Source organism: Numenius arquata, chromosome 16 (genome assembly GCF_964106895.1).
Source record: "Numenius arquata chromosome 16, bNumArq3.hap1.1, whole genome shotgun sequence".
NCBI classification, from domain to species: domain Eukaryota; kingdom Metazoa; phylum Chordata; class Aves; order Charadriiformes; family Scolopacidae; genus Numenius; species Numenius arquata.
Genome location: NC_133591.1, coordinates 13,969,424 through 13,984,802, shown reverse-complemented (window position 1 = coordinate 13,984,802; position 15,379 = coordinate 13,969,424). Strand labels below are relative to the sequence as shown.

Sequence of the window (15,379 nt, the reverse complement as noted above, 5' to 3'; positions counted from 1 at the left end):
GCTTTACAGGGACCTTGCTCCTCAGAATTGCAGTTTAAAACGGAATCGTCTGTCTTGAGCTGGGCAATTGTTTGTAAGGCAGACCTGTGTTCAGGGGGAAGCAAGCATCCCGGTGCTGCTTTCCAAAAGGATCTGTCTGTATTTCAAGAATGACGTCTTGCATACCATATAAATGAGAAAAGACTTCTGGTTCCTTTCGCTTTCCAAGTATGGATTAATATGAATTGTATTTTTCCTAAGAACAAGCCTGGTGTTACTCTGGTGATGGCTGAACTTGCTCTAATTTCTCTTCAGAGACTCGCTGCCCTCGTACATTGTGTTACCTCCAACAGAGCTCCTCGCCTGTAGGGGAGGGGGAAATATGCTCTGTGTGCTCTCGATGATAAACAACAGTCATGTTCAGAGAAGAAAAATAAAAGTCTGCGTTCTCATTACATTATCGGTGCAGAGAGGAAGACCTTACTGGTGCAGATATAATTCAGTAGTTTTATTTCCTTTGAACCTAGAAAGATCAAAAGGCAGAAGTGGGGGGGGTTGCAGCCAATGTGTGGAATGACCTGTAAGGTGGTCAGTGGGAATGGGGGGAAATGAAGACTTGGAGATTTGGAAGGGGAACGAAGAGAGCAAAGAAAGTTTGGAGAGTGGAGATTGTTTCCTGGGATTAGGAAAGCATGGTAATAGTTTTGTTTTTTTTTAAATCTATTTTCCTTCAATTTTGGGGGGTTACTTTTATGCTCTTCTGAGAAAATACTTTTTAATGCCTTTATACCAGAGAACTGAAGAGGGAAACAAAATGTAACCAAAAATGCAAAGTTCAAAAATGTGGGAGGAAATGCTAGAAACTCCTGGGAGTAAACTTAAAGTACTTCTTAATGGCATCCTTAACCCTGAACACTTCAGAGGAGGAGGATGAGAATCTCTCAAATCTCAGTCCCACTTTCACTATGGTCAGGTTAATGCTTTTCATCTATAGGAAATAAGTCTGCAAAGAAAGATGCAAGTAGCTTGCAAATAAAACTACTTAACATAAACACAGGGCAGGACAAATCAAACAGTGTAAATCGGGGATTTGGGGGGGATTTTTTGGCGCATGGGAGCAGGTTCCAGGCTGCAAACAACTTCCCGTGTTACTTCAGGAAGCAGTGTAAACCGCATGAAAATTGTGCCGTATTTTAACGTTCATTTTACTCTTTCTTGGGACGGAGCTGGTGATTGTAAAAAGCACGCAAAGCAAAAACCTCACAGCAAACTGAACTGTTTTATTTGGAATCTCTTCCATCTCTGAAGCGAGCTGCTCAGCTCTCTGGCATAGCTAATTTTGCATTCCTACATAGAAAGCAGGCTTGAGCTATAATTACACAGAAATGTTTACGCTGATTTCATAGATGATAATTCTGGTTTTGGAGAAGTTAGATATTACCCCTGGATTTTTGGAATATTTTGAAGTGAACTTCTAAACAACCAGAAGTGATTACGTATTTTGCGTGGCCAGTCTGTCCCTAGTGCCCTTTGAAATGTTGCATAGTTAAGTGTGGTACCCAGGAAATGTCACTGTGAAGGGCTGCAGCGGGGTGTGTGACAATAGACAGGCAGAAGAGACCGTGGAGGAATGTGAGAGTGTGGGACGGGAAGAGGGAGAGAATGGAACATTTAAATGTATATTTTTATAAAAAACAATTTTGTACCTACTAGGAGCGAGGAGGCAATAAAAGGAATACTTTAAGTAGTGCAAACGTGATCTAAGTGCAGATAGTTACCTACCATCTGTTTTTCAATAAATAGCTATTATGCTGATTTCTGTTTCAATGCGCAACAATTAAAGCCTCGTAGTATTCCTGTGATATTCAACAGCTGGTGCCTTTGAAGGTTTTATTTATCTTTCTGAAGTGCAACAATTTTAGTTTCATCATCGACTCTACTTGAAAACGTTAGTTTTTGTATAGAAAATTGTGATCTATTGAAATGCAAACTCGGGTCATGTCTGAACAGCGATCTTCAGCCATAAGTCGTCCTTAATGCAGTGTGGTACGGAACTGGTGCTGTTGAGGACACCTGGATTGTGGGACATTGATTGGCAAAGCTGCTGGGCACGTGCAGCACCTTCACATAAGCTCTGTTTGCAAATAGCTTACTGCAGATGGATCGTTCTGGTGAGCCCTTCTTCTGGACTGGTTGTGTTTTGGGAGACAGAGAGCCGAGATGAATTCTCAGTACTGTGCGAGTAAGCAGTACAATTTCCCTACAATCATAACCAGTGCAAGGAAATTAGATCTCTAAGTGGGTTGAATCTGATTTAGTAATAAGTCAATTTAATCACTAATGACTTCAAACGCAGATTTTACAAGGTGATCAATGGCAGTATAACAATGATCGATCAATAGCATTGCGTTTAATTGGATTTTTATGGGTATAATATAGTTTTTCAGAATTAATGTACCATTGCATTGCTTTGTTACTCTTTTAACTCAATTTTTTAGAAGAAATGATGCTTCAAAATGCTAGTTGGTCTTTGAAATATTGTTTTAAGGGCACGTTAATAAAAATTAAAATGAAAAATTAAATGCTTGCTTTTAGTAATTGAGTTTCTGATTTTGTTCCAGTTATTTGGCCACGTGTTTTTAAAAACTGTAGCTACACAGGGAAAAAAAAAACCACACAACATTCTTCATAGTTCATGGTAACAAGGAGACAGAATATCAAAGAGTAAGAGGGAACACGCACTGCTCTGAGTATGAATCCCGAGTAGCTGAGTGACTCCCCGTCCTCAGCAGTTTGACATAGTAATCTTCCCTCCAAGTAATCTCCTTGTCCCATGTGTCCTGCTTTAATCTATCAGTATTTCTGCAGTGTGCAGCAAGAAATTGATTTTCAGTAATTTTAATGGCTGAATAACTGGTCCTGTCCCAGAGTGTTTTTTCGTATTTGCAGTGGCCAATGCGGTAACTGAAGTCAGTGTTCTGGATAATAGGTTTCATTAGTTTTGATGCCTGAGGCAAAAAAGCAGTAGGTGGGAATAAAGACTGTTTTTGATGTCTAGACGTTCATTTCAGCTGTTGCTGCAATATGATACATTAAAAGGAAATATGTAACATAGCTCTGAGGAAATATGTATTCTTTGAAACTAATTCTACTTTTAAACTGCATAAGGCGGTGTGACCTGAATTATTAAAATGTGGGTGGCTGAATTTCTTAAAGGTATAACTATCTCTGCGATGCCGACACAGTCTCAACTTGCTTCTCTCCTTCCTTCCTATGTTTCTTTTAAGTAAAATATGTCAGTTTGGTCACTGAAGCAGAACAGAGATCTTATTATCTTCCCCGTATCTCTGCTGGGAGACCTAAAATTATTGAAGTATTTGCTTTGATATTTTGCTGTGACTTCTCTCCTTGAAATTTTTATAATGGTTCTTTTTTTTTTTTTTTTTTTTTTTGAGAACATGGCTGGCTTCATAAAAATCATTGGACACTTTGAAGACTTTAATATCTCTGACTTGAAAATAAAAAAAAGACCCCAAGCCAACTAAGCTGCTCATTAATGTATGTTTAAATTATAAATTTCCAGTGTAAGTCTAAATTATTGTAGTTGGCTTTAATTCTTCTAACATCTGATCTGCAAGGATAAGCTTAAAAATCAGCACAAATGTTCTGTTAATTTTTTGAACCTGTGGGAAAAAAATGCTAATAAACATTTTAAAAAACTTTAGATGTGAGGTTATCGATTAATTCCTATTTTGTATGGAGACTAGCAGGGAGATTTAGCACCTTGATCATAGTCCATTATCATATGAGTGAAATACACTTTTTTTTTTCTTTTTGTGTTTTCTACTAATAATATCTTGGCAATGGGAAAATAAAAAGTATTTTCTCTGTGAAGATTTGTTTGCACTTGAAAAACATTGAATTGTATTCTTTTTCAGGTGTTTTAACCAAAAGGTGTTTTACCTCACTCCTGTACACACGTGTACGTTGGATAATGGTGATAGGCAGGTACTCAGCTGTAACTAACTTTCCTTTTTACTACACAGTGCCCTGTCAGTTTACGCAGAATTCTTTTTTGCCATTGTATCTGTGAAAACATTGCTTTGGTGTGTTAGTAACTTTCCATGAAAATTTTAAGGGCTATTTATATGGTCATTATATTTATTTATATATTCACTTTCTTAACTCATAGATTGAAACAATGATGCCTCTTCAGATACATGAATGGAGTGGGTTTGTACAAGATTGGCTATCTCAAGTCTTTCCTCCCACTCCCCCCGCCCTTTTGAAAGATACTGACAATTTCACACTTCTTTGGATCCATATGCTTCTTTAGCGCTCTCTCCACTGGATTTAAAGAGCACGTACCAAGAATGATATAGTAAGGGCAGTTAGACTGGCTATATTGACTAAACATTTTGTAGAATTAGAGTTAATGGCAGAGATACTGTGACCTTATCCTCCTGATTTTTTCCAAGAATCCACATTTTGAGCGATGGAGTATTATTAGAGTTAGTTGTTTATTTTGAGAGGTGATTTCATTTTTTAAAAAGCAACAAAACACACATAGCGGTTGCTTATTTTGGTGAGAAATGTAGTGGTAAAGTTACCTCTCTATTGCAGGACAAACAGCGAGAAGGGGATGAACTGCCTCTTGTACAAGAAAGTAAATGCTACTCCCAGTTGTCATCCTTGACTACTCTGGAATGTACACATGCTTAGATAGGGTAGTTACCATACACAGAAAAATATATATACCTACACACAGGGAGAGATACAGGTCTCTATCAGTTGAGGATCAGTAGATCTGACAGATCATGCAGGTGGGAAGGAGCCTGGACTCCCGGAGGTCATCCAGTCTGATGTCCTGCTCAAAGTGGGAGTGCCGCAAACAACAGATCAGATTAGTGATGGCTTTGTCTACCCAGGACCTGGCAAGTGGTGACCCACGTTTTTGTCCCATTTGCTTTGCTGCCTCTCCAGAACTCATCTCCCCTCTGGCTTCCATGGAGCAAAAAGCAGTTACCTGCTCTGTTGAGCTCTTGCTCTTACTAAAATTCAATCTTTACTTGATTCTTCCCCTAGAAGTTTTCTTTTTTGAAGATGGCTTTCACAGCTTCAAATTTGTTGCCTCCTAAAGAGAAATATTTCAACTAGAGTAACAGAAAATACCTTCAGGGCAGGATCTAGGTGTTTGGCCCAAGTATGTTTCTGAACCTCTGCAGCACCTGCTTTCTGTTACGGTGTGCCAGAAAATGCTGTCAGGCGGCACTGAAAGGCTGGTGAGGGCTGGAGTTGAGAGTGTTGAGTGTTTAAAAGCTTTACAAATCCTTGTGTAGACAGATAGAGACCAACAATTATTTCCCAGTTCAATCTTCTATAAGGAATTTAAAATATTCTTCTAAAATCTAGTTACATTATTACAGTGTGAGGAACTTCACAGTTTACCGGGATAGTCTAACCTCTAGTGTTTTGCCAAGTTTTGTTACTGATCACTGTTTGCATCTTGAAGTTGTAACTTGCTCCAGTTATTTAAGCTCTTTTCTTTTGGAGACTGGACCAGGAAGCCACAGAGCAGAGAGGAAGTGAAATGCTGCAGTTCTAATTTTTTCTCACCATTTTTACTGCAACGGACACATGTACGTACTATCAATTGTGCAATGAACATTTTTTAGCAGGATAAAGAAGTATTAGAGGTAACTACAGTAAGTGTATTGCATTAATGTATCTGGGAATCAAAAGACATTATTATAGGAAAATGGTTATGAAGATGTCTTATGATATACTTAGAGTTAAGTTTAATAGGGGAATAATTTTATTTCCATTTCATATCTTTTTTTTTTTATGTGAATGCCAAGTAATAAGAAAGCCAGTTTGGACAATTAAAATATTGAGGGATGATACAACTTCAGTCTTCCCCCTTTTCCCTGTCCTACTCAGTGGCTGCTCCTCAGCCAGGCTGGTCTCATTGGCAGAGTTGACCCTTGGGACTTACCTACAAAGGTCTCCACCGTGAGGCTAATGCTGCTTTTACCTGCTTTTCCTGGGCTTTGGGTCGCATTCTCTTGCACGGCTGTTCCTTCTCCCAAGCGCAGGATAACCAGGAATCCAGCTATGTTGCTCTGTAGGGAGGGGAGTGCTGCCAACTTCCATTCCCTCCTTTTCAGTCCCTTCTGCTGGGATCCATAGGCAGTTGGTGTCGCACCAGTCCTGGGGAACGGGATCCCAGTTTGTGGAAGAATAATAGGAATGCGTAGCCTAAAGAGGAGCTGTGCCACTCACAGCTAAGCAGGGCAAAAGAATACAGGTAATGTTCAGTACCTGAAGAATTTGGTATTAAAATTATTTCAACTCAACAGCATATTACCTTAGAAATGGTGTAAAGCAGTATGATCTATCTTATTTCTTCTGGAGTCAGTGGCAAAAATATACTTGCAGAAAGCAGTTTTGAGAGATAATACAAGCTGTTCTTTAATTGGGTCCCACTGGTTTGTTGTGCATACTTGGGAAAAGTTAGTGAGTTATGACTGAGACCATCAGAACTGGCTATGAGAAGTTTCCTGTAAAGTCATGGAATAAATTCTTGTCTCTGAAGTTAATGGAGGTACGATACTGGCTTCTGGCACGGGGTTAGGGTCAAATTTGCGAAGAGCTCAGTGCTATATAATAGTGAATTTCTCTTGATTTTTACAAATTCTGTCAAAATACCCTTAATTTTTGTTTAAATGTGGTGTTTCCATAGAGGTGAACTCAGGTGTGATCTCTCTCATACTCTAATATATAACTGTTTATGTATTTGAGAATTGTGTAGTTTTTAAGTGTGAAACTGTACCAGCTTTGCAGCTTCTTCAGCTTCGGTGATTCTGAACTATATAGAATGTATACATCAATAGTTCTGAAAATGCACAGATATTCTGAAGTTTCTTAAAAATACTGTTTCAAACAGAAAATCTGAGTCCATGTGAATTTCTTTGTAGCAAACATCTATAGCACATTACATTCACAGTGTCAGTAAGGTTTTGCAAGCATTAAAGCATCTTTTTAATGGTTTTACAGGGAAAGATATTTGGCTCGTGCTTGTGCCCAAAAGCCCAAGTCTGCTTTTTTCTTCTGAGGGAGTAACTGTGCTGTTTGATAAGGTGATTTAGGTACTAAAGCCCTGGCTCTTTCATTCTGTAATAGGAGAGCGGCTCTGTTACCAGTATTAATATATCACAACATTACACGTTCAAAAAAATGTGCCTCTTCTTGTTTGAGGTTATATGACTTATGGTTACTGGGAGAAGCAGCAGAATAATGAACAATGCTGGGTTTGAGGCTTTGAAGCCGTAGTTGAAGACTGCTGGCAATATTAGTATTTTTAATACAGCAGAAACTCCTTAGAAGCTTTACTTTAAACATGATTGTAGAGTAAACTATACTTAGATAATAATCTCTGCATGATAGACGTGCTGTTGGAAGGTTTCATCCTTTAAATTGGCCAAGGAGGGGTGTTAAGTATTCAGTTCTTAACATGCTGTAGAATTTTGTGTTTGCATTTCTAAAGATCTGCAGAGTATTCCTGTAAAATTGAAACGACAGAACCCATACAATTAACAAATTCTTACTCCTTGACAAAGTCATTTGATCATCTGGTTTTACTCTGCAGCTGAGATTGCATCTTCTGGCTGAATAAGATTTACGATCTGGTGGAGGCATAGCAAAAATAGTTTTACTGTTGGTAGTTTTAGCATCCAAAAGTGATGGAGTAAGGAGAACAGATCTTTTTGAGGTTTGTATACCCTTCAGGTATTTCACGCTGCACTCCACTGTGAGAGATTAATAGGTTATTTCTTTTAACTCTCTAAAATCTCTGCAGTTTGGTACAAAGTTCACAATTTTTATTTTGGAATAAAAAACTGCTGTGTAACTCATATTTGTTGTGTATTGTTTAAACTGCAATAGTGTAAGTCAGTACAGTGGAAGAATTTCACTTGAGAGTGACAGTGAGAGGTTCAGGATAGTTGTCTAAGTTATATAAATTGATTTTACACCTTTAATGATTCACTCTGTTTCTTGGTTGTCTGCATCTGCGGTTAGGTTTTAAAGGATCTCTTGGTAGCCATGGCAAAGAATGCTCGTGAATTCCTCACCACCTACTTTAATACTGAATGCTACAAACAAATGTGTTTACTTTTATGCATTTGGTTTTGCTTTATTTTTTTTTTAATTCAAAGTTGGTGTCTTCAGCAAGTGAAGATAAAAGCTACTTTGGCAATATGGGTAATAGTACCGTGTTTCATGAAACTGTTTCAGCTGTTGAAAATAACTGTTCAACTGTTGGAGTTATGTTTTGTATAAATGTTTGTATTTCCCTATTCTGAGCATGTTGGCATTTTATGTTTTTGTAGTGGTGGAAGAAGGATTGTGGGAGAATGGACTTTCCTACGAGTGTAGGACCCTGCTCTTCAAAGCAATTCATAATCTTCTGGAAAGGTAAGAAGAACTCTTTTGCACTCAAATATTTCATTTTGATGTTTAAAATAAGGTAGGATGCCTACAGACCATTTATATTGTTAATGATCTTAAACCGCATTTTTTTAGAGGTAGAACTTTAGTGGAAGAGATGCAGGATAGAGATGGATCTCCTAAGTCGTTGACTCTGATAATGTGTCATTAAAATGCTGTGCAGACTAATTAAACACTCAAAGAGTAATGTTGATACATACTTCTGCTTGCATTCTTGTTAAGGAGCTATTTCAAATGCAAAAAAAGTTTTCACCTTCTCGAGGTGTTTATAGAGAATGTGATTACACAGAATTATTATATCTGATCTCCAACTCCTTTGATGAGGTTAAATAGCACATATCTTAACAGATAATATTAAAAGGTCTTAAGTCTGTTCTTCCAATCATTCTAGTTATGTGTGTGTTACAATTTGACTAAATTTGTGCTCAATAATCAGAGTGAAGATTAACAGTTCCTGGCTCAGAGAGGCCTAATGTATCCTAGCATTGCTTTCTTTTGTCTTGATTATATATACAGACACACACATATATATGCGTGTGTGTGTGTATATAACATACATATATATGTATGACTTGACTGCAAAGTTCTTCTGTGATTAGTTAATACACTTAGGGCTTTTTCTTCTTAATCCAGTTATCAACTCTTAAGTTTACTGAAGATTATTTCGTTACTAGGCCTTCAGCGTATGGCGTTGTCTTGGACTATCACATTTTATTCCTTCTCTGTTACTGCAGTTCTTCAGGTCATCATCACCCTTTTGTATTATATTTCAGTTCTTTTTGGGAATTTGGAGATCTTCTCAGAATTCAGTGTCGCTAGCCTAGTCCCACTCTTTCTGAATTTATAATAAGAACAACAACAAAATGTAATGCACCTCTCCTGTGTCCTGGTGTTACAGTAATTTTGCAGAATGTAGCATTGAATATTTTTCAGTTAGGATATTAAATGAGACAAGATAAAGGTAGTATTTTTCTCTCAGAAAATAAGCTATTTGCTTTGATGTAGATTTATTAGCAATTAGGTTTGCATTGTGTTTCTGTGAGTGTCCTCTAACTGTAAGTTACCTCCCCATATCTGTCCATATATAAAGATTTTTGGGGGTGTTTTTGTTTGCCATACCAAATCCTAAGTTACCGTCATAATTATTTAATTTAAAATAATAGCAAAAAGTGTATAGGCTTTCTTAAAAAGAGAAGTAACGCTTCAATTTTTAAAGACCCATTTTATCCTGTGTTTAGGAAAAGCTTGATTAATAAAAAAGGAGCTTTGAATTCCTTTTTGATCTTACCAGAAAGCCACAGGGCTGTTGCCTGTGATTTTTGTAGGGTTTTTTTTTTTTGGTTTATTTTGCAGCTAGTGAAGGACAGATCTTTTTCTCTCGGAAACCCTCTCGTGTCCCGCCAGGACGTAGTTCCCTCAGCAGGGCCCTGCGGCCGCTCTGCGGGTACCTCAGCTGCCCGAGGAGCCTCTGTGGGACGGAGGGAGGGAGCGGGGGGGAGGAGGCTGCTCGGAACCGGTTCCAGCCGGTTCTGTCACCTCAGCTGCTTTCCCGCCCAGTGAGGGGCCCACGGCGCCTCAGCGTGGCCCTGCTCGAGGGAGAAGTGGGGAAGAGCTGCTGGAGACTCAAAGGTCCCTTCCAACCACTAAGATTCTGTGATTCTGTGAGACGGGGGGGTGAAAAAGGCTTGTGGCGGGGAAGCAAATGGCGGTGGGAAGAGCCATGACAGGCGGGTGTCCCCCGCCTCCACCCGTCACCTCAATGAGGAGTCGGGACGGACCGAGTGAAACCTGCCCTGAAAATACGGGAAGCTGTGACTGGGAAGAAGGGAGGGGAGACGTTTAACTTAATCCTGGGAAGGGCAAGAACGCTACCTGTTGGAGTGGGGCCAGAGGAGGCCGTGGAGATGCTGCAAAGGCTGGAGCCCCTCTGCTGTGAGGACAGGCTGAGAGAGTTGGGGGGGTTCAGCCTGGAGAAGAGAAGGCTCCGGGGAGACCTTGGAGCCCCTTCCAAGTCCCTCAAGGGGCTCCAGGAAAGCTGGGGAGGGACTCTGGATCAGGGAGGGGAGCCCTAGGAGGAGGGGGAAGGGTTCAACACTGAAAGAGGGGAGATGGAGATGAGATGTGGGGAAGAACTTCTTTGCTGTGAGGGTGGTGAGAGCCTGGCCCAGGTTGCCCCGAGAAGCTGTGGCTGCCCCATCCCTGGAGGGGTTCAAGGCCAGGTTGGAGGGGGCTTGGAGCAACCTGGTCTGGTGGGAGGTGTCCCTGCCCAGGGCAGGGTGTGAAACGAGATTATCTTTAAGGTCTCTTCCAACCTAAGCCATTCTGTGATAAAGGGTATTTATGCAACTGTTTATATTCTTTTTTTTTTTTTTTTCTTCAGTACCCAAATTAGTGATCAGATGTTTGTGTTAATTGGAACATTAGAAAAAAGATGATCTGAGGAAATAATACTCAAATTATTATGGTATTATTTCATAATCATTAGTGTACCCTTGTCAGGTCATTTTTTTTTCATAGAAAAATCAGAAATATGAGAGGTCAAGTGCCAGTGACAAGCTCTAAGAGCTGTACTGCTTAGGAAGAAAACACCACTCAGCCTTAACTAGAGAAATGAAACAAGGAGTTCAGTGTGGTTTATGTTGTTATTTCGTGTGATTAAATACCTGCTTTTAAGTGTATACTCATTTGAGATTTTATGACCAGCTTTTTTTTTTGTTTTACGCAGGTTCATTATTACAGCTTACTGTTAAAGGCTTGTTACTGTTGAATGCTTATATGACAAAAATAATGCCTTTCTGTCACTAATTGTTCACTTGGCTGAATCTTTTGAGATCCATGCTTCTGCAGTCATGTTTCCCACTTCATACCTTAAATAACCCGTGATTTAGCTTAGAATGTGAAGGTTGGCTGGTTTTTAAGGCCAAATCTACCCATGAAGACATTTTTTCTAGCAAAGTATCATTAGTTTGAGGCAGTTAAACCTGCCATCATGAGACACGATGATGGTGGTGTTAAAATGTGTGTGTGTGTGATGGGGGAGAGTTTATTGTATTTTTTGCTAGTACAGATTATTTTCCTTAGGGATCTGATGTAAACTTCACAGACTTCCTTTTGTTTGTATATAGTACGCTGACACTGACAGACTTTCTCTGATAGCAAATATTTCCTAGGGAAACAGTTGCTGAAGCATAGGTTGTTTTTTTTTCCCAGCAGCACAAGAGCAGTGTCTTTAGATCTCTGCTGGTTTTGCTTCCAAATTCAGTTTAAGATATTGGTATATTCAGCTGGGCTGGATTCTTTCTGCTTTGAGAAAGTGCTGTGAGAATTTTCTTCAGCCTAACTTTAACTTTGGGAAACCCTGCCAAGTTTACACAGAAGAATTAAGAGCATATTAGTGTCTGCATTGTCTGTCGTCCATTTCCTATCTATGTCTTCTAGGTATGCTTTTGAAGTATAGATCACACAGTTTTTCTAAACCCTGCAGAATGCACTTTCCCAGAAAGCTTAATGTGATTTTTTTAATTTTGTTTTGTTTTTGCTAATCTCTAGCAACTGCTATAGGAATAAACCGTTGGAAAACCTTGAAGAATGGAGAAGTATAGTTCCTCCATCTAAATAAAGAAATAGTGATCAGACATGAAATATGTTTTATAGGGAAAGCTTGTATATTGCTCATAATGGTAAATAAACCACTAGCAACAAATGACCACTTTTTCAGATTTTTTGAAACATAAGATTTACCTTACTGAGAAATATTCCTTCATAACAGATATCTGTATGTGATCCCTTGGGCAGTATGTTCAGCTGCATGTTTGATGTATGGAGCATACTTAAATAGGGTTGGCCTACGGGGCTAGTGGGATCTTTCTGTCCAGGTGGGCTTGGAAAGGCATCAGTTGCTCCTTGTCAACCTGAATTGGGTAATGGTCACTTTGCATCCTCACTGTTTGGGGTTTGTATTTTTTTAAAGCCGCAGAACATAACAGTTTCTATCAAGAAATTGTGCACTTCTAAAGGGACCACAGAAAACGGGTAACTTGGGAGTATGTTTGTTGGAGTGAGGTCTTCTGAGAGAGGAAACTAACTATGGAAGGTTTCAACACCTGAAATCAGGCTGTGGATCATGCCATGGAAAAAGGGTTCATTGTTATTATTTGGTTAATACAATTTCCTGTCATTCATATACTATACTATGCCATTTACATCCCAAAAATACAGGAATATGTATTCTTTATCATGAAGTGTGAGAGAAACACTGCACAGAAAGTAATCAGTGCTATGAATTGTCTTTGTTCAAGAAGAAGAGTTTGAAAAATACGGTGATGGGTCATTCAGCAAAAAGTAGCATGGAGCGGAAAAGATTCTGTCAGAGATGAGGGGATAATGCATATGTGAAGATCAGCATCAGTGACAGCATCGAGAGTTCGGACAGTGATTCTGTGTGACTAGTGTGGGAAAATAGAAAGTGGCAAAGTTTCATGGAACCCAAATGCTACAAAGTTGATTTCAATATGATGGAAATTCAGCTGCTCAATCCCTTAGATTTACCGTTCTCCAAGCTGTCTTTTAATTGTATCTTAAGATGTAACTAGTAATTGTTGCCGTAATTATTTTTCTAGGTGCTTGATGGATAAAAACTTCGTAAGAATTGGGAAGTGGTTCATAAGACCCTATGACAAAGATGAGAAGCCTGTTAATAAAAGGTAAGGTGATCTATATATCAAGTACTGTTCCTGTCAGTGTTGTATATTACATGATAGCAATTTGATGCTGCATTTTGGTAGTTTTTCCGCTTCTTCTACCATGTAACAAGTAAAAGCACAGACACTGTTCACTTCGGTAGTACACAGAAAGCAAGTAAATAATTTTTCAGGTCTTGTTATGGTAATTTAAGATAGGAAGGTAGATTGGTATTTAATTCCTGAACTCCACAGAAATGTCACTTTTTTTTAATATCTTTTGAAGAGCATCTGCCCGTTTCTCTCATTATACAACAGAATTCCAGGTGGTTATAACAAATTATTTGAATTTCTGGACACTTAACCCCAGCCTGATACTTTAAGCAGTAAAATAAATAGTATGTAGATTTACTTGTTTTTTTTAAAGATGCCAGCCTTGATATGTAGCTTTGACTGACTGGCAGGCTGACAAATGAGACCTGTGTCTTTGATTAATGTCCTTCTTTTGCAGCAAGATAACCATAGATAAGGGCTAGCTGTCTCCACTTGCTCACTGCTATTTCCTCTCCTAGCTCTAAAGGTTACAGTGTTCTCAGATCTTCTGGTACTTGCATTTATAGTCATCCGCTAAACAAGTTCTGTCAAAAATAATCTGAGTTAAGCTGAAACACAGATTTTCTAACGGGAATCATTTTGACAGAACTGGGTTAGGAAGTGACTAAACATGTAGTTATGCTGGAAGATTTGAAGGTAATGAGCAAGTGGAGATGAAGTTGGGGTGGCAACTTCTTCATCTGGCGTAGCTACAGTCACAACAGCGTGTCTGATGGCAGCTGTAGGTACAGGTGGAAATCATTCCGTAGATCATACATACCTTCTGCCTCTCATCTCTCTATCTCACTGCGCTGTCTTACAACAGAAGTCTCTTACCTCTGTTACAGTGTAGTATTACAAACTGTTGGCTTCAGTCTGTAACAGACTTTGTGTTAACCAGGTACTTCCAAACAGCAGTTGTTTTTAAGATATAATGCATTAATTAAACATGGATTTGTCGTCTTTCTAAAAACAGAAAGCATTAATTTAGCACAGGGAAATTTCTGAATTTTTTATTGCTGTTTTACTTTTTGTAGCTGACCAGACTTACACTGTGTATGTGTAATCTTTGATTTCACATGGGTCTTATGGCAGGAAGCCATTGAAAGGTCCAGGTTTTTTCCATGCCTTTGCTTGTCCTGGCTGTACATAACTACCTTTCTCCCTCCTCTTTTCTCTGCTGCTTTTCTGATCACATCAAGATCTAGTTTAGTTTTCTGGAAGATTAATTCTCTAGAGTGACATAAGTAGTGGTGTCTTTACCAGCTTCTGGAAAAGGGAGGCAGCTCCTTTCAGCAAAAGCTATTTGTTTTATCAACTTCACTGCAGCCTTAGTGCTCAGATTAAATGTATTTGTGAGTCTCGTGTCTGTTCCTGGAATGTATCAGTTTAAGAGCAGAGCAGCTGATACAGTTGATGGTGTCTGTCAAACCCAGCAGCAGCACTGGCACGGAAGGTGGTGTTACTTGAGAATTCTGGCAGAATAGTAGGCCCTGTGTCTTATTTACATGTGTGTAACACCAAATCACTTGTACAGTGAGACGATCTGCAGGGGATAATTACATTTGTAAATCTGTGTACAGTATGCACATGAATGTATCTGGTCTGGAACACGTTACAGAAAGAATTCATGTTGAACTTGTATTTGAAGTATTCTTATACATAAAACTTGTATTTTTATTGAGAATTTCAGGGTTGAAGGGTAATCTCTTGATTTGAGGAAGAAGATATTTGTTGTTGGTTTGTGCGAGTTGTTGGTTTGTTTGGTTTTTAGTAATGTACTTGCCACTGTAGATCCTATGGATAGACACCATTTTAAGAGCATTTATTTAGCAGTAATAAGTATGGCCTAATTTGAGGTAGGTTTTATGTTGTTTCAGGTTGTTAATTTCTCTGCTATAAATGTATCACTGGAGTTAACTAATTGTACTGAGAGATGGTAGTAAAGACTGCACAAGTTGACAGTAGAGTCAGCTGATGGCAGTAGCAGCAAAATAGCAGGAGGCTTTGGGGACTAATTTCTGCAGACATTATTTATTTAATCTTTTAAGGTTTCTTTCTCAGTATAGCACAAAAAGCTCTCTTTACAAAAATTAAGCGATTCACATTAATTCCATGTA

At 38.9% G+C, this 15,379-nt stretch overlaps 1 protein-coding gene across 1 annotated transcript in view; it reads left to right on the top strand.

Moving 5' to 3' along the window:
- Window positions 1-15,379, top strand: part of MED13L (mediator complex subunit 13L) — a 194,486-nt gene that overhangs the window by 83,225 nt on the left and 95,882 nt on the right. Inside the window, exons 3-4 of the mRNA XM_074159479.1 lie at window positions 8,370-8,454; window positions 13,107-13,190. Coding sequence (XP_074015580.1) covers window positions 8,370-8,454; window positions 13,107-13,190 — 169 coding nt within the window. The remainder of the gene's footprint in view (window positions 1-8,369; window positions 8,455-13,106; window positions 13,191-15,379) is intronic.